At 36.8% G+C, this 20,944-nt stretch overlaps 1 protein-coding gene across 9 annotated transcripts in view; it reads left to right on the plus strand.

Moving 5' to 3' along the window:
• LOC105497712 (solute carrier family 41 member 2) overlaps positions 1–19,842 on the plus strand; it is a 143,741-nt gene extending 123,899 nt beyond the window's left edge. For all 9 annotated transcript variants that reach the window (XM_011768999.3, XM_011769006.3, XM_071071205.1 and 6 more), the window contains one exon: positions 17,071–19,842. In XM_011768999.3, the coding sequence (XP_011767301.1) occupies positions 17,071–17,256 (186 nt within the window). In that variant the 3' untranslated portion in view covers positions 17,257–19,842. The remainder of the gene's footprint in view (positions 1–17,070) is intronic.
• Positions 19,843–20,944: the final 1,102 nt, after the last annotated feature.

The following is a 20,944-nucleotide window of genomic DNA, read 5'->3' on the forward strand; positions in this document are numbered from 1 at the left end:
GGAAAGAGAGAAAGGTGGTGGAGTTTCAGAAGAGAGGAAACCCGACAGTTTCACATTCACTCACACCTTCCACAATCCTGGATGAGCCCCCAGTTGAAAAGGGAAAAGTTCCCTTGTCCCCTTTGCAGGGCATGTGATGGGAGTGTGGTTCACTTCTTCAGTGCCCAGCTGCTCAAACCTCTAGGGGAGCATACAGACAGGCAGGCTGTGGGGCTCTGACCCCACAGCAGTGTCTGCGGGTGAATGTTTAAAACTGAAGCCCCAATGGGCATGTGTTACAGAGTGCTCTTTTAGTTTAGCCATCTGTAGGCAGCTTGTGTTAGCTCAGTTAAGACTCCTGCCTTATCGCAAGGACAGAGGGCTTTCTGTATCCTGAGTTCTTGTCTTGGTGTACTTGAAGAATCAGATTACACGTGGGCTTAGAAAATGAGTGCAAGGTTTTATTGAGTGGAAGTAGCTCTTGGCAGATGGGAGAGCCAGAAGGGAGATGGTTTTCCCCCAGAGCCAGGCCGCTCAGAGGCCTGGGCTCTCCTCCACCTGCCCCAGCCAGACTCCACGTTGTTCTGCTGGTGGATGGCCTGCTTGCATGCTGGTGCCTGTCAGTGTGTTCCTCCTGATGTTCAGCCACCCATATGTTCCTCCACTAATGTGCTCTTCTCGATGTCCAGTTGCCTGTATGTCTGCCTGCTAGGGTCTCGGGGGGTTTTATAGGCACAGGATGGGGATGTGGCAGGCCAGGGTGTTCTTGGGAAATGCAACATTTGGGCAGAGAAACAAAAATGCCTGTCTTCACATAGGTCCATGGGCACAGGCCCGAGGGTGGAACCCTAGCCAGGGACCATGCCCTCCTCCACACAGCACTTCCCTTCCCCTCAGCACTTCCCTTCCCCTCTTCCATATCATTTAAAGGGACCACACCCCTCCTGGCACTTCCATATCAATGTTATGAAATACATATAGATAATAAAATGGTTACTATAGTGAAGTAGATTAAAATATCTATCATCTCATGTAGTAACTTTTTTGTGTGTGACAAGAACAGCTAAAATCTACTTATTTAACAAAAATCCCTAATACAATACAATTTTATTAACTTTAGTCTTTATGTTGTATATTAGATCTTTAAATTTTGCCTTTTTGTTTTCTTGACCATGTATTTTAAGAGCAGAAGTTCTAATTTTAATGAAGTACAGTTTATCAGTTTTTGCAAATGATTAGTGCTTTTTATATCCTAAGAAATCTTTGCGTATCCCTCAGTTGTGAGGCTTTTCTGTTTTAGAGATTTTCTAGTTTTAGTTTTTATTTGAGTCTCTGACCATTTTGAATTAATTTTTGTGTATGGTATATGATAAGGCTTGAGGTTCGTATCTTTCAGTATGAATATCCGGTTGTTACAGCAGCATGTATTGGGAAGACTATCATTCTTCCTTGAATTATCTTAGCATCTTTGTCAAAAATCAGTTTACTATATATATATATGCAGGTCTATTTCTAGACTTTCTTCTGTTCCACTGATTTATATGTCTATTCTTAAGCAACTGTTGTTTTCTTTTAAGCCTTAACTTGTTCTTGATTTTAGTTTTAAAAAGAAATCATTTACCTTTTTATTTAAATTGCAAACTCTTCTGTAGGTAGCTCTCATACATATATGAGTATTTTTATGTTGATAGGTATAGATATACTGAATAACCAAATGTAATGTAGATGTTTTTGCCACTGTGATTTCTGCCAAAATCAACATCCTTTTATTCTCTACTCTCAACATAGAGTTTTGGCATTTCAACAGCAGTAGTAATTATATCTACAAATCCTTATGTGATGCTGTATCTCAGACCTTCTGGAAGTCCAAGTTGATTATGTCTGGGTTTTCACACTTGTCATTTCTCATAGCTGCTTTTTCCAAGATGTTAATTAATTAAGCATTTTTTCCTTTTGTACATAAAACTCTATGCTGTTCTCTATATTCTTTCTCCAAGCAATGACTTTAGACTCTCCCATGTCAAAACAAAATTTATTTTATAGTGTTCAAATTTCTCTGTTATTTCTTTGCCCCTTCCTTTAATCCCCTCTCAATATAATGAGTTTTCTTCTTATCACGGTTCTTGTTTTGTTTTTTACCCTTCTTATGTCAAAGAAGTTCAGAGCTATGCTTCTGATTTTTTTTTTACTTGCAATTAAAATTTTTTCAGGTAGTTTCACTTTCTAGAGGTATCTATTACTCAATTCCTACAGATTTCAAAATCATCTTTCTAAATCTGTTTTCTGAGACCATATGTCCCCTACTTAAGAAATGGGTCTCTATACTGAGCTTAGTCAAGAGAGGGATGTTAGGTCATTGTTTCATGGGGCTATTTTTGTTTTTGTTTTTCAGTCTATTGAGTTTTCTTCTCATAAAACAGCATATATTCCTTATTGTCAAAATTGCTCACAATCCCCACACTCAAAGGCCATCATCACAAATATTTTGGTGTGTATGCTATTTTTTAAAACTTTTTAAAAAATAATTTTTCAAATTTGAGTAGTGCTTTGGAAGGACACTCAATAAACACTTTTCAATAAGCGAATATGCGTTTTTCCAGTGAAATGTTTTGCTGGGCAACCTGCAGAAGGCCTATTTGAAGCGGGCATGATAGTAGAATCAGGGCCATTTTGACTATGGACAAAGAGTAAAAAGGGAGCACATAAGTTGTACAGGGCCTAGCCTTTGTTGATTGCACCTTTCCTTAATATTCTATGGATATCAAGAGTATTATACTAATTATACTTAGCATATAGTAGAAAATCAATAAATGTTCATTTATTTTAGTTATTTATATATGCTTCATTCACACTTTTTTTCTTTTTCCTTCTTCTTGTTAGAAACCAAGAAATAACTTATTTAGTTTGAATATTTCCTTGATTTTTAGGCTATCATTTCTTAATATCAGGTGACATTAGCTGTCTCTAGTTCTTTGCATTATTCCATCAGAATGTCATGGTCAGATGAGGGAGTGTCCATGGCAGGTGTAACTAGGCAATAGTTAACACCCAGCCAAGAATGATGATATTTTTTAAAATTCTAAATTGTACATTAACTGTTGAATAAAGAACAATATGTATAAGGTATAAAGAATAATAACATAGTAAATACTAGTACACTTCCCTGTCAGCTCAAAAATATAACACTACAATTGCCCTAGTACCTACAGGTTTAGAAGACACCTATGTGCCTCATTCTCCTCTCCAGAGGAAACTTTTCATCCTGATAGCTTTCATGGCTATGTTTTCCCTTGTTATTTTACTGTATGTATTTGGACACCTGAATGTTGTTTTATTTCAACATGTTTTTAAGTTTTAGAAAATGGAATCATACTGAATATATGCTTAAGTACTTTTTTTGCTCAGCCTTGTATTTGAGACTCATTCACATATGTAAGTGTTATTCATCTACTATATTTAGTTGGACTACCATTCAGCTATTTTGCTGTTACACAGTATTCTATTGTGTGAATATTCCACAATTTATTCAACCATTTTTCTTTTAATGGACTTTTTAGATTGTTTTTAGCTTTTTACTATTAAAAATCAAGGCTATGAATATTATCGTGTAGGTCTCCTGGAAAGTATTACAAGAGTTTATTTTGTAAAGAAGATCTTAACCATTTTATGTCATGGATTCCTTCGGAATTTTTTTTTAATATTAGGGATTCTTCTCAAGTTAAGGTTTTTAAATGCATGCAATAAAATACATAGGATTATAAAGGAAACCAACTTTTGTATATATATGTAATGTAAAATACATATCTACATATTTTTAAAGCCCTGATTTTTAAATTATTAGATTCAATAGATACAAAATTACATTTCAAGAAATATAGTCAGAAGAAACATAACATAGAGGAAAAGAAAAGAATCATAGAAACTGTACACATTGTTCACTGAAAGTTCTTGTATAACAATATAGAAGATTGTTATTATACTCATAACTTTTTGTCTTTTCACATTGGAACTAAATAAAAAGTCAAGAGTGATATAGAAATTCCCTACATTAGGCGGGGCGCAGTGGCTCATGCCTGTAATCCCAGCACTTTGGGAGGCTGAGGCGAGTGGATCACCTGAGGTCAGGAGTTCAAGACTAGCCTGGCCAACATGGTGAAACCCCGTCTCAACTAAAAAAAATGCGAAAAAATTAGCTGGGTGTGGTGGCAGGCACCTGTAATCCCAGCTACTTTGGAAGGCTGAGGCAGGAGAATCGCTTGAACCCAGGAGGTGGAGGTTGCAGTGGGCTGAGATCGCACCGTTGCACTCCAGCCTGGGTGACAAGTGTAAAACTCTGAAAAAAACAAAAAAACCCTACATTAAATGACTGTGCATATTTTGATTAAATGTCAAGTATGTAAATATTTAAAATGTTAAATATGACAAATGACCTTGTTTCTTGTTAACTTATCTACTCTGCTGTAACGCTATTCACAAGGATAATGTATATGTAAATTGTTTCTAGGTTTTGTTTTGTTGTTAATAGAGATAGGTCTCACTGTGTTGCCCAGGCTGCAGTACAGTGGCATGATTATAGCTCACTATCACCTTGAACTCCTGGGCTTAAGTGATTCTCCTGCCTCAGCCTCCTGGGTAGCTAGAACTACAGGTGTACACCACCATGCCTGACTTTTTTTTTTTTTTTTTTGGTAGAGACAGGGTCTCATCATGTTGCTAAGGCTGTTCTCAAACTACTGGCTTCAAGCAATTCTCTGGCCTTGGCCTCCCAAAGCACTAGAATTACAGGGACGACCCACCATGCCTGGCCTAGGTTTGGTTTACCGATGCTCATACCAGTCTCATAGAGGTGTGTTGATAGGAATGGAGGAAGGTATTTGAAAGCATTGTTAGACCTTGCCAGGGTGGGAGGACAGAAAGCCAGTGTGGAGGGAAGGGAGCTGCCACTGGCTTTAGGTTTGCTATAGCAGATTTGGTCCAGAGAGTCAGGATGCCTGGTATTACTGAGACGTTAGGAAAGTTAACACAACTACTACAGCATCACAGCTATTCCCAGACCTTGAGGCTGTTAACTGCTGAATCTGGTCAACCCTTGTGAAAACTCATGCCTACTAAAGACTCCACAGCATTGTATTCTTACAGGAGGAAAAAAAGGGTTGGGAAGGGGAGGTTCTACTGAATTCATACCTCCAAAGTCTTACATGAGTGCAACATGGTGTAACCTAATCTCTAGCTGGAACCCTACTGGTAAGGAAGTCTGAGAATTATAGCTGTAGGTGTTTCTCTCCTCGTAAGATAAGAAAGACCACAAAAGGAGTGAGAATGGATGCTGAGTGCCAATAGTCAATATCTAGCACAGTACTCATTCTTCATAGTTTATTTGTATCTTCTGTTTTTATCTTAAGATTATCCAGCATTTATTAGTCTTATTTGCCTTTTCAGAGGATCAACTTTGACTTTGTCTTCACTATCATGTTTGTTTTCTAAGTACAAACATTAGTTTGTACTTACCGTTAGTATTTTTTCATTCTACCTTAGGTTTATTTTTCTTTTTCTAACTTCTAGATATGCATACATAACTCATTTATTTTCAGTCTTTCTTTTCTAATATAACCATTTAGGTGCTGCATTTCCAGCATTCTACAATTTTTGATACATAAGATTTAATTATTGATTAGCTCTACATATTTAATAATTTGCATTATGATTTCCCTTTGACACATGATTTATTTTGAAGTATACTTTAAAGTGTCCAAAAATATGGGATTTTTTTGGTATCTGTTACTGATTTCTACCTGCACTGCAATTAGGGAGTGTGGCCTTTGTGACAGTAATCCTTTGGGATTTTATTGAAAATATTCTTATTGCCTAGTAGGTGGACAGTTTTTATAAATATTACCTATGTGTTTGAAAAAAAGTATATTTTCTAAATGTTGGCTACAGTATTCTATATACATCCATTAGATCAAATTTGTTAATTGTGTATTTGAAATGATCTGGTTTTCTCATCTCCCACTAAGATGGTGACTTTCTCTTTAAATTTTATTTTTTTTTTGAGATAGAGTCTCACCCTGTCGCCCAGGCTGGAGTGCAATAGCGCGATCTTGGCTTACTGCAACCTCCACCCACTGGGTTCAAACAGTTCTCCTGCCTCAGCCTCCCGAGTAGCTGGGATTACAGGCGCTTGCCACCACGCCTAGCTAATTTTTGTATTTTCAGTAGAGATGGGGTTTCACCATGTTGGCCAGGCTGGTCTCAAACTCCCGACTTTGTGATCCACCCACCTCAGCCTCCCAAAGTGTTGGGATTACAGGCATGATCCCAATGGGATTACACCGCGTCCAGCTGTCCTCTGTTTTTTCTTTTCTTTGCTTCTGGATCTCCAAATAGATGTGCTTGAGAATTACTATCCTACATATTTATGCTACCCTCCATATTTATGACATCTATTTTTATATTTCCCCACTCTTTATATCTTTGTGCTACTTTCCATTCCTCTAGATTCATCTTTCATTACGTATATATTCAAGTGTGTCTAATGTGCTATTAATCTCACCTATTTATTGAATTAAATTTCAGAGGATGAAACTTTTATTTCTAAAAGTTCTGGTTGGTTTTCTAACTAATTTGTTCATTTCTTCTTTTTCTTTGAAAATATGATACATACTTATATTCTGTGCCAGATTTTTCTAGTGTCTAAAATCTTTCAGGTTCTGATTCTGCTTTCTATTATTTTTCCTATTAGTATCTTGTTTCATTTCATGTCTATGTCATATGACTCTTTATACCAAGCTCTTGCTCTTTTAGAACACCGATGCTTTTTATTTTTTAATTGACAAATAAGGATTGTATATATTTATAATATACAACATGCTGTTTTGATATATGTATTCATTGTGGAATGGCTAAATCAAGCTAAGTAACATATCCATTCCTCACAAAATTATTTTTTTGTGATGAGAACATTTAAAATCTACTCTTTTAACAATCTTCAGTGTAGTCATGTGCTCTGTGTCAAGGTTTTGGTCAACAACAGACCACATATATGATCGCATCCTATGATTATAATGGAGCTGAAAAATTCCTATCACCTAGTGATGTCGTGGCTCTACCGTCCTAGTGTGTTACTAGTTGTGCTGTACCTAGTGTGTACGCTAGTTATCTAGTGTGTCCTAGTTACACTGGCATAAACAAACCCGCTGCACTGCCAGTCATATAGAAGTCTAGCACATTTCATTATGCATAATACTTGATAATGATAGTAAACAACTGTTACTGGTTTGGGTACTTACTACTATATTCAAAAAAAGTTTAAAAGTAAAAACTCAAAAATAGAAAAAAGGAGAGAGAGGCAAGGAAAAAATAAAAATAAATAGGAAAAAAACCTATAGAATAATGATATAAAGAAGGAAAATATTTTTGTACAGCTGTACAATGTTTCTGTGTTTTGTCATTACAAAAGTGTTTAAAAAGTAAACAAAAAGTTTATGAAGTAAAAAAGGTACTTTCAGCTAAGTTTAATGATTAGCAAAAAGATTTTTTATATATTTAGTGTAGCCTAAGTGTACTGTATTTATAAAGTCTACATAAGTGTACAGTAATGTCCCAGGCCTTCACATTCACGTACTACTCATTCACTGACTCACCCAGAGCAACTTCCAGTCCTGCAATCTTCATTCATGGTAAGTGCTCTACATGGTGTACCTTTTTTTTTTATCTTTTGTACTGTATTTTTACTGCAACTTTTCTGTTTAGGTATACAAATACTTCCGGTTCTGTTACAGTTGCCTACAGTATTCATTACAGTCACATACATGCTATACAGTTTGTAGCCTAGGAACGGTAGGCTGTACCACATAGCCTAGGTGTGTGGTAGGCCATACCATGTAGGTTTGTGTACATATACTCTCTGATGTTTGCACGGTGATGAAATTGCCTAACGATGCATTTCACAGAATGTATCCCCATTATTAAGCAAAGCATAATTGTATAGGGGAAGGTGTGCATAGGTTATATACAAATACTACACCATTTTATGTAAAGGACTTGAGCATCCTTGGATTTTGGTATCCTTGCGGGATAGGGGTCCTGCAACCAATCCTCCCATGTGGACACCGAGGGACAACTGTCCTCAATTTGGGATTGTTAGATCACATAGGTAGTTGGATCCTGGCCCAAATCCATGTAGTGGTCACCTGTGGTTATAAATTCTTAGGGGAGACTTTTTTCCCACCGTGGTAGTACCACAGTCAGATAAGTTTCTTTCCTGCTCCTTCTGCAGGGGCTGGTGTATTTCTTATTCAGAGATGCAGCTTTTTATTTTACATGAAAATCTTCCATTAGACTCTCTACCTGAGACAGGCCTTGCTTTTGTCTCCTGTCTGCTGTGCCACCATCAAAACCAGCGGAGGATGCCTCCATGTCCCCTGGAGAGGCAGAGGGCACAAACGGCCCAGGGCACAAACGGCCCAGGGCAGCCGCCTGCTCAGAATCCTCATAGTCTTACCCTGGCGTGCTATTTCCCTTTGTTTTGGGCCTCCGAGGATTCCTTTCCTTCATGCCAGCTCAGTGATGCATTTTAAAAGATAGTTTTTATATTTTATTGAACGTTTTATGTTGTTTTCTGTTGGTAGGTCATTGGGGTATTTTGTTTATAATGCTGCTAAAAATGGAAGTTTCATCTGGGTCTTTTTTGTGTTCTTGTTTTTTGGGTTGTGTTTCTATTTTTGTTTTTTCATATCTACAAGTAGAAACACTTCCTTCTCCTTTTCGGCTGCCCCCGATCAGTGTGCAGCAGGGGTAATGTGGTATGGGGGAAGCAGTGTGGGCTTTGGAATCAAACAGACCTGGATTTGACTCTACCACTTGCTAGCTGTGTTACCGGGCAACCACTTCACCATTCTGCATCTAAATTTTCCCTTCTGAAAATACAGATATTAATACCCACTATAGTACCCAGGAGGAAAAAGGTAATCAAACATTAGTTTTCTTTTCAACAACACCATTTATTTCCCACCTTCCCCCACCTGCCACCCAACGAAATAGTTCAAGCCAAAGAAAAGATGCTTATATCTGAATATAAGAAGTAGACTGAATTCCTGTTCATTGATAATCCTAAATTATTCTTAGCAGACATTTAAATATTAGATTTTAATGAGTAGGGTTTCCAGCCTGGAAACCTGGATTAGGGAAGCATATTTTTGTAGGGGACCTGAATTCAACCTTTGTAAAGTTAGGGGTTAGGAAGAACTGTATTAATTTGCTACTTCTCGGGTTTATTTGTATCATATTTCTAAGCATTCCTCTCCCAAAGAAATCATCTTTCTTCACACTATACACAAGGTGGTTATTGGCAGTTGAGGCATTAAAGGGGATGCTAACACAAGGGAATGTTGATTCTAGCTCAAAGAAGGAGCTGGCTGAAAGAATCAATATCGTCCAAAGCAAATATATATTTTTGTACTTTATATATTTATTTAAATTCCAAGAAATACATTTAGAACATGCATAATTAGCTGAGGTTACAAAGTTGCCTTTTCAAAAGGCATATTTACCTAGAGAGGTTATGCATATTTCATAAAGAACAGACGATATAAAAGCACAGTCTACCCTTGGTGTGTTCAATGTGCTTTCCCAAGGAAAAGCATGCATTCCTTAAATTATCATTTAGTTTTAAAACAAAAAATGTTGCATTTAAGAAGTGTCTGCCACTTATTGTCATTTTAATAATTTATTACACACAGAGTTCCAAGGAAACTGATGTCTTTTGTTAACTTGCAAAAAACGCATAAATTTAAACCTGAACTTTATCATCACAATACCTTTAAAAATAAATTGCACGGGAAGAGAACTTTACTCATATTGTATAAGTAAATGTGCAAAAGCAGAGAGGGAATATCACAAAGGTGAGTAGAGCAATTTCTGCGTAGTTCACAATGAAATTTCTTACCTCTGTAATTTAGAGCTAGAACAGATTATGAAGACATAAATTTATTTGTTTTAAAGAATGAGGGATCAGAGAAGTGATAAATCATATGACTGATTAGTGTTAGAAACCAGACTTCTATTCCAACAATCTTTTAAATAAAGTCCATGAATTCTGAGACAGTGTAATAATTGATGTATCAGTGATGATGGCACCAATATTTACTGAGTACTTACTCTAAACCAAGCATTTGCTTAGCCCTTTACATATATTGTTTAATTTTGGCAATCAGCCCATCCAGTAGGTAATGATAACCCCATTTTACAGATGAGGAAATTTTCACTTGTTGACAGTAACAGTTATTCAGTGATAGAGCTTCTTCAATAGCAAACATTTGTTTCATTTATCATGTATAAGTATTTTGCTGGAAACCAAGGGACCAAACAGAAAGAAGACATGGTTTTCTTCTTTCGGGGATTGATACCTTAGATCCCTACAACCTAACATGTAAGATGAGTATGTTAAATGAGCAGTTTTTTTTGTTTGTTTGTTTTTGGTGTTTTTTTTTTTTTTTTTTTTTTTTTTTCTGAGACACAATCTTGCTCCGTCACCCGGGCTGGAGTGCAGTGGTGAGATCTCAGCTCACTGCAAGCTCTGCCTCCTGGACTCAAGGGATCCTTCCACCTCAACCTGAGTAGCTGGATCTACAGGGGGCTAATAGGGTATCACTTTGTTGCCCAAGCTAGTCTCAAACTCCTGGGCTCAAGTGATCCACCTGCCTTGGCCTCCCAATGTGCTGGGATTACAGACATGAGACACCATGCCTGACCGAGTAGCTTTCTTATGTTTTGACCACAGCACTTGTAAGAAATATGTTTATTCTGAAACATATACATACATAGATAAATATGTGCAAATTCATAGCTAAAACAAAAGTTTTATGAAATACCCTTACAGTGCTACTTTTTTACACATGCTACTTTCTATTCTAGTCCATTCTATTCTATTTCAATTTTTTAAAAAGCCAGTTGTGACTGGGTGCTGAGGCTCAAGCCTGTAATCCCAGCACTTTGGGAGGCCGAGGTGGGCAGATCACCTGAGGTCAGGAGTTCGAGACCAGCCTGGCCAACATGGTGAAACCCCATCTCTACGAAAAATACAAAAATTAGCCAGGCTTGGTGGTGCACGCCTGTAGTCCTAGCTACTCAGGAGGCTGAGGCAGGAGAATCACTTGAACCTGGGAAACAGAGGTTGCAGTGAATTGAGAGTATGCCACTGCACTCCAGCCTGGACAATAGAACGCGACTCTATCTCAAAAACAAAACAAAACAAAACAAAACAAAAAACCCGTTTGTATTTATATGGATATATACATATATATTTAAATTGTGTGTGTGTATGTGTAAAACTCTAACTACTAATAGTCCTCCAAAGCTCCTTTAGCTATTTATTTTGTTATTTATCCCCATATTTTGTTTGGATTGCTAATTTTGCTTTATTAACTTGAGAAATTATCTATTGACTTCCAGTTGTGGTAGACGAGGATTTTGCTACCTTGCCCTGTGCCTTATTTCCCCACCTTCCATCCTCCTAGTGTAGTAATGCTCAAACTTTTTTAAATAAATGGTTTTATTACTATGACTTATAAATGTCATTTCTCACGGAGCCATGTAGTGTATTCTATTTTCTTTCTCTTTATCTCTTTTTAATTTTCTTTTGGAGATAATTACCATATTTTTCCACTTGCATAGTTTTCTACATTTCTGAATTTTTTATTTTATTATTATTATTATTTTTTTTTTTTTTTTTTTTGAGACGGAGTCTCGCTCTGTCGCCCAGGCTGGAGTGCAGTGGCGCGATCTCGGCTCACTGCAAGCTCTGCCTCCCGGGTTCACGCCATTCTCCTGCCTCAGCCTCCCGAGTAGCTGGGACTACAGGCGCCCACAACCGCGCCCGGCTAATTTTTTGTATTTTTAGTAGAGACGGGGTTTCACCGTGGTCTCGATCTCCTGACCTTGTGATCCGCCTGCCTCGGCCTCCCAAAGTGCTGGGATTACAGGCGTGAGCCACCACGCCCGGCCTTTTTTTCTTTTTTGAGACAGAGGCTTGCTCTGTCGCCCAGGCTGGAGTGCAGTGGCATGATCTCGGCTCACTGCAACCTCCACCTCCTGGGTTCAAGTGATTCTCCTGCCTCAGCCTCCCAAGTAGCTGGGATTACAGGTCTGTGCCACCACACCTGGCTAATTTTTGTATTTTTAGTACAGATGGGATTTCACTGTGTTGGCCAGGCTGGTCTCAAACTCCTGACCTCAGGTGATCCACCTGCCTTGGCCTCCCAAAGTGCTGGGATTACAGGCATGAGCCACCATGCCTAGCCTGAATTTTTAAATTTCTTAATTTTTTTTTTGCAGGTGCTCCATCAACAGCTATCACATGCCTAAATTAGTGTTTTGCCCCTCCAAAGTTTATTATATCAGATAATTTGCCCACTTGCCTTTATCATGGAGACCTCGTATCCAGAGCAGTCCACTCTCCTGCTCGGGCTTTGGTGCCCTGGGCCACTGCACAGCTGTCATCCTGGAACCTTCTCTCACTGCTCTCTTATGTTGCCTCTTCCATTTTCTGAATTCCATTTTTCTCTCGATTCAAGCCCTCATTTTGCTTCAACACATTTTCTAGAAAGTTCCAAAGAAAGAGAACATGGGAGAAATATTTTCTAAGTACATGCATGTCTTAAAAGGCCTTTCATTTACTCTCAACACTTGACTGATAAATTGGGCACAGATGTATAGATTGGAAATATTTCCCTCTCAGGATTTTGAAGATGTTACTCCTTGTCTCCCAGTGTTGCTGTTGAAAAAAATCAGATTCTTATTTCTTCATAACCTGTTTTTAAAAATCATAGCAAATCTTTTTTAAGTTCTTCCAATGTGCCAAACACTGTTCTAACCATTCTGCATTATTTAACATTCACATCACATCTCTGTCTTGAACAGGGAGGAGACTGAGACATGGAGAGGTTAAGTAACATGGAAGTAGGGGTGGGCTGTTGACTGGATGCTTTACATTAATGGACATGGGGACTGGCCATTTAACTGGGGGCCTCCAAAGGTGAGCATCTACTCTCCTCTCTTCCTGACTGTTCTCAGAACAAAATATGAATCTGGAGGAATACTCTGGTTAGGTATGCAGACTCTCAGTTACCCCCGATTCTCAGCTAGTACCTCATAGTTTCTAGTGTCTTTGAGTCCTGAGTCTCTAACACTCAGTTTCTCCAGAAAACATCCTTCTATTTTCCTACATGGAGAGGACAGTTTGCAGAAATGGTGAATGTGGAGCTAGCTCTACACACAGACATTTAAGTAATCTTTTGGCCTTAGCCTTGCTTTCAGCCTCAGCACCATCTGGTACTTCCAAGTCCAAACCTTTCGTGGATTCTACAGGACACACTGACTTCTTTTCTCATGTGTCCCTCTCAGTAGATATTCTAAGTTGTAGCTCATGTGGCCCTGGCCAGTGAGTTACCATTAACCCAACTGCTTACATTTTTTTAAATTATGAAATATAAACATACAGGAAGTAATAGGAAATAAGATAACCATGTATTTACCACTCAGCTTTATCAATGATCTGAAGCAAATATTTCAAAATAAATAAAAATGCATCATATATATGGTTGATAACTCCCGTGTATCCCTTCTTGAGCTCATTTCATCCCTCCCTAACAGTTATCTGCCTTCTAAATGGGCATCTATTCTTGCCATTATATTATTTATTATACTGTTGCTACAAATGTATATATCTATAAATAACATAGTTTTATACTTCTAAACTTTATTGAAATGATATGCATAGTCTTCCACTTTTTTCATTCAACTTGTGCTTTTGAGATATATTCGTGTTGATTTATATAGTTCATTTTTCATTTATTTTAGCTTCTACATAGTGTTCAGTTGTGTGACTTAACAGTGAATTTAGCCATTCTGTGTCAACAGATACAATTTTTTGCTCTTAAAACAGACATGTAGTGAATATTCTTGCACATCTCTCAGTATGCTTTTATAAGAATTTCTCTGTATGGTTTCCATAAGTACACCAAGATACTGGTCTTCTCAGTCCTTGGGGTAGCAACAGGGAGACCTAGAGTCAGCAGAGCCCCTGAGCTAGTATCCTTTGACCATGAACAATTTTATTTTTCCCCAGTGGCACAGAAAAAAAAAAACCAAAACATTATTTCTATGTAGGAATGCTGAATTAAGGAGATGCACATCTTCAAATTTAATAGATATTACCAAATTGTTCTCCAAAGTAGTTGTACCAGTTTATGTTCTCATAATGTAAAGTTCTTTTTTACTAAAACAAGGTACTGTAGTGATGGTTAAGAACACTGGCTTTAGTGTTGGACTCAGTGAATTTGAACCAGACTCCACCTGTAAGCTGTGTGATCATGGGCAGGTTTCTTGGACTTTGCCTTAGTTTCTTTGTTTGTTTGTTTGAAGAAGGTTGGTTTTATTTTCTGGCAGAATCTTTTAAAATATAAAACAGATAAAACACATTTCAACCCTGCAATCTGCCAGCAAGTTTTTTATATGTCAGAGGATTAGTGGAACATATGCGCTCTGTGACAGCTACATAGCCACTTAACCTCTCCGACTCAATTTCTCCAAATGAACATTAGGAATAGTAAGCCTACCTACTTCCTGAGAATGTGGCAAGGAATAAAAAATCAACTAAATAGGCAATAAAATGGGTTGTGTTCCAATAAAACTTTATTTACAAAACAGGTGGCAGATTGAATTTGGCCCATGGGCTGTAGTTTGCCAACCTTAGTCTAGAAAAATCATTCAGGGCAGATATTATATAAGAAATTACTAAATGATGTATGTATCATATATAAATTTGTGTATATAAGTATATATTTAACACATTGTTAATATGTAAACATGTAATATTATAATATAGAATATAAATTTATTCATTTATTTTTCTTGCTAATCCCAGGGAAATTAGCTACCCTCATTCTTTTAAAAACAATTGTTTCTTCCTGTATATATTACTTATTCGATCAGCAAATGTAGTTATTAAACCTCCATATACTTCAGTAATTTTGAGTTTACTATATAACTTGTTCTATTTATAGATAGCCAATTTTTTTTAAGTTCTGCTTTTGGTCTTTTTTTCTTTAACCTAACACTCTACTCTCTGAAGCAACATACTAGAAACCTAGTGTCTCCTGACATAACCTTTGTCTCAGGTTCACTTCTCCCACCCACCTTGCCCGGGACAAACAATTCTTATTCTCATAGGAATCTCCTATATGACACTGTCTCCAGCTGATTTGCATTCCATCAATCAGATGTTGTCTACTTTTTAGGTTAGTCACTTTGCTAGGTACTGAAGACGCAGATGTGAACCAGTTTCTCTGAAAATAGGGCATCCAAAACAGAGTCTAGATGTGGCCTGGCTCACTGGGGGTCTTATGGGATGACTCTCTGTCTCTCAGTCTGTGCATTTTGCTTTCAGTGATGGAACTTGACATCATGCTGCCTTTTTGCCTTTCCTTTCATCCCCCTAAACCAAAGTTTTTATTATTTCAAAGTAAGTTTGGCAAATATTAGGCCCCATATTTTCCCCAAATGAGAATAGCTAGGCTCAGAGTGGTAAGAAACCTACCCAAAGGCAGAACTGAGAATCAAATCCAGATTTTATAACTTCCAAGTCCAGGATTCTTTCTAATATTTCATGCTTCCTCCATACCCAAAACAGATTGTCCTGGTAAAACTTTATATGATTCCAAAACAGTCTCTACCGGTGAAACACTAATGAAGAACTGACCACATGCAAAAGACAATAGGGCTTAAAGTACAACCTCTGACAGATGTCCAAAGCATGTAAAGTTCATGCATTTGGAATAGGTACATGTCTTCCTACGTTTGGACAAGCCACTCTCCTTCCTGGTAAAGGTGTTAGAGCTAAAATGATAGCATGCAGCAGTTTAGGTCCCCAGGCAAATGCCTCACCCCCACGGCCTACTTGCCAGGTTAGTGAAAGGTCTGTTGGCCTAGACCCTAGACCTGGGGTTGGCTTCCTCCTGCACATACCAGGTGTTCCCAATACTTGAGGGGCCACAAATAGTAATAAGAATAAAACTGTTAAAATAGACTAATAACGGACATTTATTGAAAGTTTATTGTGTGCCAGGTACTGAATTATTTAGTATATTATTTAATCCTCACAACATTCTTACGAGGTAGGTACCATTTTAATGTTCATTTGGATAAACAGAGTCAGAAAGGTTGAGTAACTTGCCTACAGTCAGCTAGTAGACAATAGAGAAGGGCCGTAAAGAAGTGCTTTTAACCACTGTGCTATACTTGCCAACTTGTCCAAAACCAGTGAACATTATCCTTTCTAGTCCCAGATTTCTTTCACTGCTTCAGGGATTTGAAAATTAGAAAGTCTCCCTACTCTAGGTGGATCAAAGAAAAAAATCATTTATCTGGTCCCAAAATTCAAAGCATCACAAAAGTCTTTATATTCCTGATATTCTAGAAAATATTTATATATAACACCTTCATGTTTGAATAGTCTTTTAAACTATTTCCATTTTATGGATATATCTATGTATCTATAACTACATAGATGAGCCATTTCTAAATGCATTTACCTTCTAGTTATTGGTCTTACTACTGAACTGAAATTTTCCTTGGCAAGTCACAAATGGCCTTATAGTTAGTAAATGAATGGTCAGTTTTCCATCTTTATTTTATTTGATATACCTGCAGCAGGAGACTGTTAAATAATTCCTCATTTTAATTTTTATTTCCTTCTTCATAATATCGTCCTTTTTCACAGATTTATCACATAGAGAAAGTCTTTTGGAAACAGTACAATGCTATTAAAATATCAAAATTATTATGGCTATTAGGCTAGAATGAGATCTATATGAAAAGTTCAAGAAAAATTTTAGTACCTGTAAACATACATGCTGTTTTTTTTCTTGTGAAATGGAGATATTCTTGTCAACTAAGTATTTCTTCTTTTCAAGCATGGTTCTTGACTTAGACATATGCGGTTCCTTCCAGAAGCCAGTGGTTTAGGCTTGTGGCCATGTTTCATGGGCTAGGAATGTCCAGGCAGCAGGAGTAATCTCTGGTATTCTTTTCTAGGTATTTACCTTGCTGTGGATTGCTGACTGGATGGTCCATCACTTCTGGAGGAAAGGAAAGGACCCGGATAGTTTCTCTATCCCCTACCTAACAGCATTGGGTGATCTGCTCGGGACAGCTCTGTTAGCCTTAAGTTTTCATTTTCTTTGGCTTATTGGAGATCGAGATGGAGATGTTGGAGACTAATAAATTCTACAAACTGCTCTCAAGTTACCAATGAAGAAAATACACGACAACCACTTATGGCTCTTTTTCAAAACTCTTAAATCAGTGGTTTGACTTTTGCCAGGGTAATCTTCAGTTGGCCCTGATTCAATTAAATGGCCTTAATTTTTTTTTAAGGAATTTGTGTCAAAACCAGAATGAAGAGTATTTGTGCTGCTTTTCATAGAATAAATAATTTGACATAGACATAGATATAAGCTCCAGCTCTGAAATTAATTAGGGAAGAATATAGGATGTTTATAGTGAATAATTTTAAAACCACAAACATAGCAGAAATGTACTGTATTATTTAATTTGTAATGCAGGATTAGAAGAAGCAGAGCTCTAGTTTAGCCTTTCTTGTCTCACAGATGTGCTGTATCCCAGGCATACTATAAAGCGAAGGGTGCCCAACCAAGCTTTGAATCGTATTAACAATGCCCACCACTATGCTAACTGAGGATAAATTTACCAATTGCTCATATTTAAACTGACCTAAATATGTTTTGCTGAGCATAAGATAAACTCACTTTTACCTCCATCTAAAATTACCCTGTGCTGATGCCAATTCAATTTCATTTCTGCAAGTTCTTATCAGGCTAACCTTTAAACATCGAGTGATCTTGAGAGATTGTTAATGAGAGCAGTGGGTTATTTTTTGATCGTTGATTTGTTGGAAAAATGTTGAAGTGTTTTAAAAAATGTAATCTTCAAAAACAGAAGATAACCTGAGATGCATTTGTAGAGACAAGACGGTATGAGAAATTGTGTGTGTGTGTGTGTGTGTGTGTGAGAGAGAGAGAGACTTTTGATGAAGAACTAAATCTTGGATTGCTGATAGCAAAGGTCATAGTGCTGTTGGAATATCAGCAATATAGTTATTCTTAAACACATTTTATTGACATGGTTTTGTCATTTGGTCCAAAAATTTTGCTACTGACCAGAATTTACTATTTGTTACCTATATTCTTTTCTTTTCTTTTTTTTTTTTTTGAGACAGAGTCTTGCTCTGTCACCCAGGCTGGAATGCAGTGGTGTGATCTTGGCTCACTGCAACCTCCGCCTCCTGGGTTCAAGTGATTCTCCTGCCTCAGCCTCCTGAGTAGCTGGGATTACCGGAATGTGCCACCACGCCCAGCTAATTTGTTACCTACACTGTAATTAATAATTTCTTATTTTAAAAAGTGGTACTATTTAATATAATCAAGATAGGAGACTTAAAATGAGCAAGTGATTCATTTGCTCTTTTAAAGAAGCCCATGACTTACCCTTTTAAAAAAGAAGTTGGTGGGTTACCTCAATTATTGTTCATGCTTAAACATCCATTTGTACAGGCTTATTTCTACATGGGACCTTATCATATATACTATATTTCTCAAATATTTTTTCTAAAACTCTGGCCTATATTCTAAACACTTGACCAACACCTTAGTTATTGAATAGGTAACCGTTTTTAAAGCACGTGTAGTTCATTTTTTAATATTCAATCTCAAGACCGTTAGATATTTAATAATTTAAGCTGATAAGGGCATCAAAATGCACATTAACTTTGATCATCATGATTTAAGTTGTAACTTTGTGTTATACAAATATTAGGTTGTTTATAAATATATTGGGAAAAGTATTCTTGTTAAGCTCTTTTAAATGAGGGTACTGTAGTTTAGAGTTATATATTTTTGCTTATTTTTAAACTTTATTCCATTCTGCCTTATAATGAAACTTTTAAGGCAGAGAACTGAACTAATTATAGAATTTCTCCTTTGGAGAGTTGTAATGTCACATAGTGAACATTCTTATAAAAGAAAGAATAAGTTTAAGTTGGTGAATATTTAGCTGCAAAGATTTTTTACTTAAAAAAAATCCATGAATAATATCTTTGATTTTATTGTAAAGCATTTGTAAATTATTTACATTTTGACTGTATGATTCATAAACATTTACATTTCCCAATGATTTCTATTTTGATTTTTAAAAAATATACAGGGCAAGCTACGTTTGAAAAGCATTAATCAACAACTTTATTGTATTACACATTCCAGTACACATTCCAGCACACAATATCATTTAATACTCACAGTAGTACCTGTGAAATATGTCAGATGGATGTTCCTATGTCTATTTTACAGCAGAGGAAACCGACATTCAGAGAACTTGCATTTCTAAGATTGTACCACTGCAAAATGACCAAATTGTGAAGTCCCTAACATCCAGGTTTTCATAATGCCAGTACTCTTTCTATGACACGTTTATGACCCTCCAGATATACCAGGACTACCTAACTACTTCACCGAGAGGAAGCCAACTGGAAAAACAGAATTTTTACAAGTACAATAGAGTATTACTACATCTTTTCAATTTCAGACAAAGAAATCTCCATTTATTATATCCTGATGGTGAGTATTGCCAGGTCGAAATTATTCATAGTCCTAAGACAAGGAAAATATAGGTAAATGAAAATATTGAAATAAAGAACAATGCCTTAATTTGTAAAATCTATCATTGCTACCACCCTGCCCAGGTCTGGCCATTTGCCATAAATGCTGTTAAATAAATATAATGACTGACAGAGTTCTGTCTCCTTTCTCTTTTGCTACCCAACCTTGGTGAGAGCAACCAAATGCCTAAAAGGCATGTAATAGAAGAAAAAAAATTAGTTACCAATTCACTGATTATAAAAGGGATGTAGATTCCTTTAAATTATGACTGACCTTTTGAAAGCCTTCACACAAGTAAGCAACAGATAAAATGACTCATTTACCCACAACAGTCATCTAGTATTAGTCTTAAGTAGTGTTAATTCACTGTCTTTTTATATAACATAAAAACTTCTGCTTTCCAAACTTCTTCCTTTTCACTAATTTATCAGCCACTTTATTTATACACAGATAACACTTTTAAAAACATTTTTCTTTCTTCCCCATTTTTTTTCTTTCAAAAATAAAGTTTCTTAGAACCTGATAAAATGGAAACTTATGGTAATATATCTTCTGGGAGATGTCCAAAAATTCCACACCATAAACTATCAATGATGTGGCCAAATAAAGGCCATTCAAAAAAATCTTTCAGTAACTGGGCTTCCTTGCCTTATATCTATGGTATAGTGTACCCATTTATAATGGGGTTCTGCCATCTTCGAATTGTTTTAAACTCAAATAAGAATAAAATTTAAGAAATAATTACCCAGTCTTGTTATGCTTACTTCTTGATGAACTAGAGAACATCAAGCCAGTGTGGAAATCTCCCAGAGGAGACTGGGGTAATTTATGTATACATATGATACCTCCAATGCATTGCTTTACTACTTTTTGACGGTCAAATACTCTCCTCATTTCCTCACTCCTCTCATTATCCAACTTACATTGCTTGGTTCATCAATCCATACATCTGCAACTGCCTCTCTCATGCTGGCAGGACAGAACACAAACTCTGGATAAAGACAGCTCTCTCTGTTTTGCCTGTACCTGAGTGCTCAATATGGCTCATGAAAAACACACAACTCCTCTGACAGATGTTTAAATTTATCACCTCAGATATCAAGTTAACCCTCAACTACCCAGCAACCTACTCTATTTCTCTAATGACTTTACTTTCTGAGACAGGTCTTTGTCCCCAGCACTTTACTGAACCAAACTTGTTGTCAACCTAGATAGTAAACAGAGATAAGGTTTCT

This window comes from Macaca nemestrina, chromosome 10 (assembly GCF_043159975.1).
Source record: "Macaca nemestrina isolate mMacNem1 chromosome 10, mMacNem.hap1, whole genome shotgun sequence".
NCBI classification, from domain to species: domain Eukaryota; kingdom Metazoa; phylum Chordata; class Mammalia; order Primates; family Cercopithecidae; genus Macaca; species Macaca nemestrina.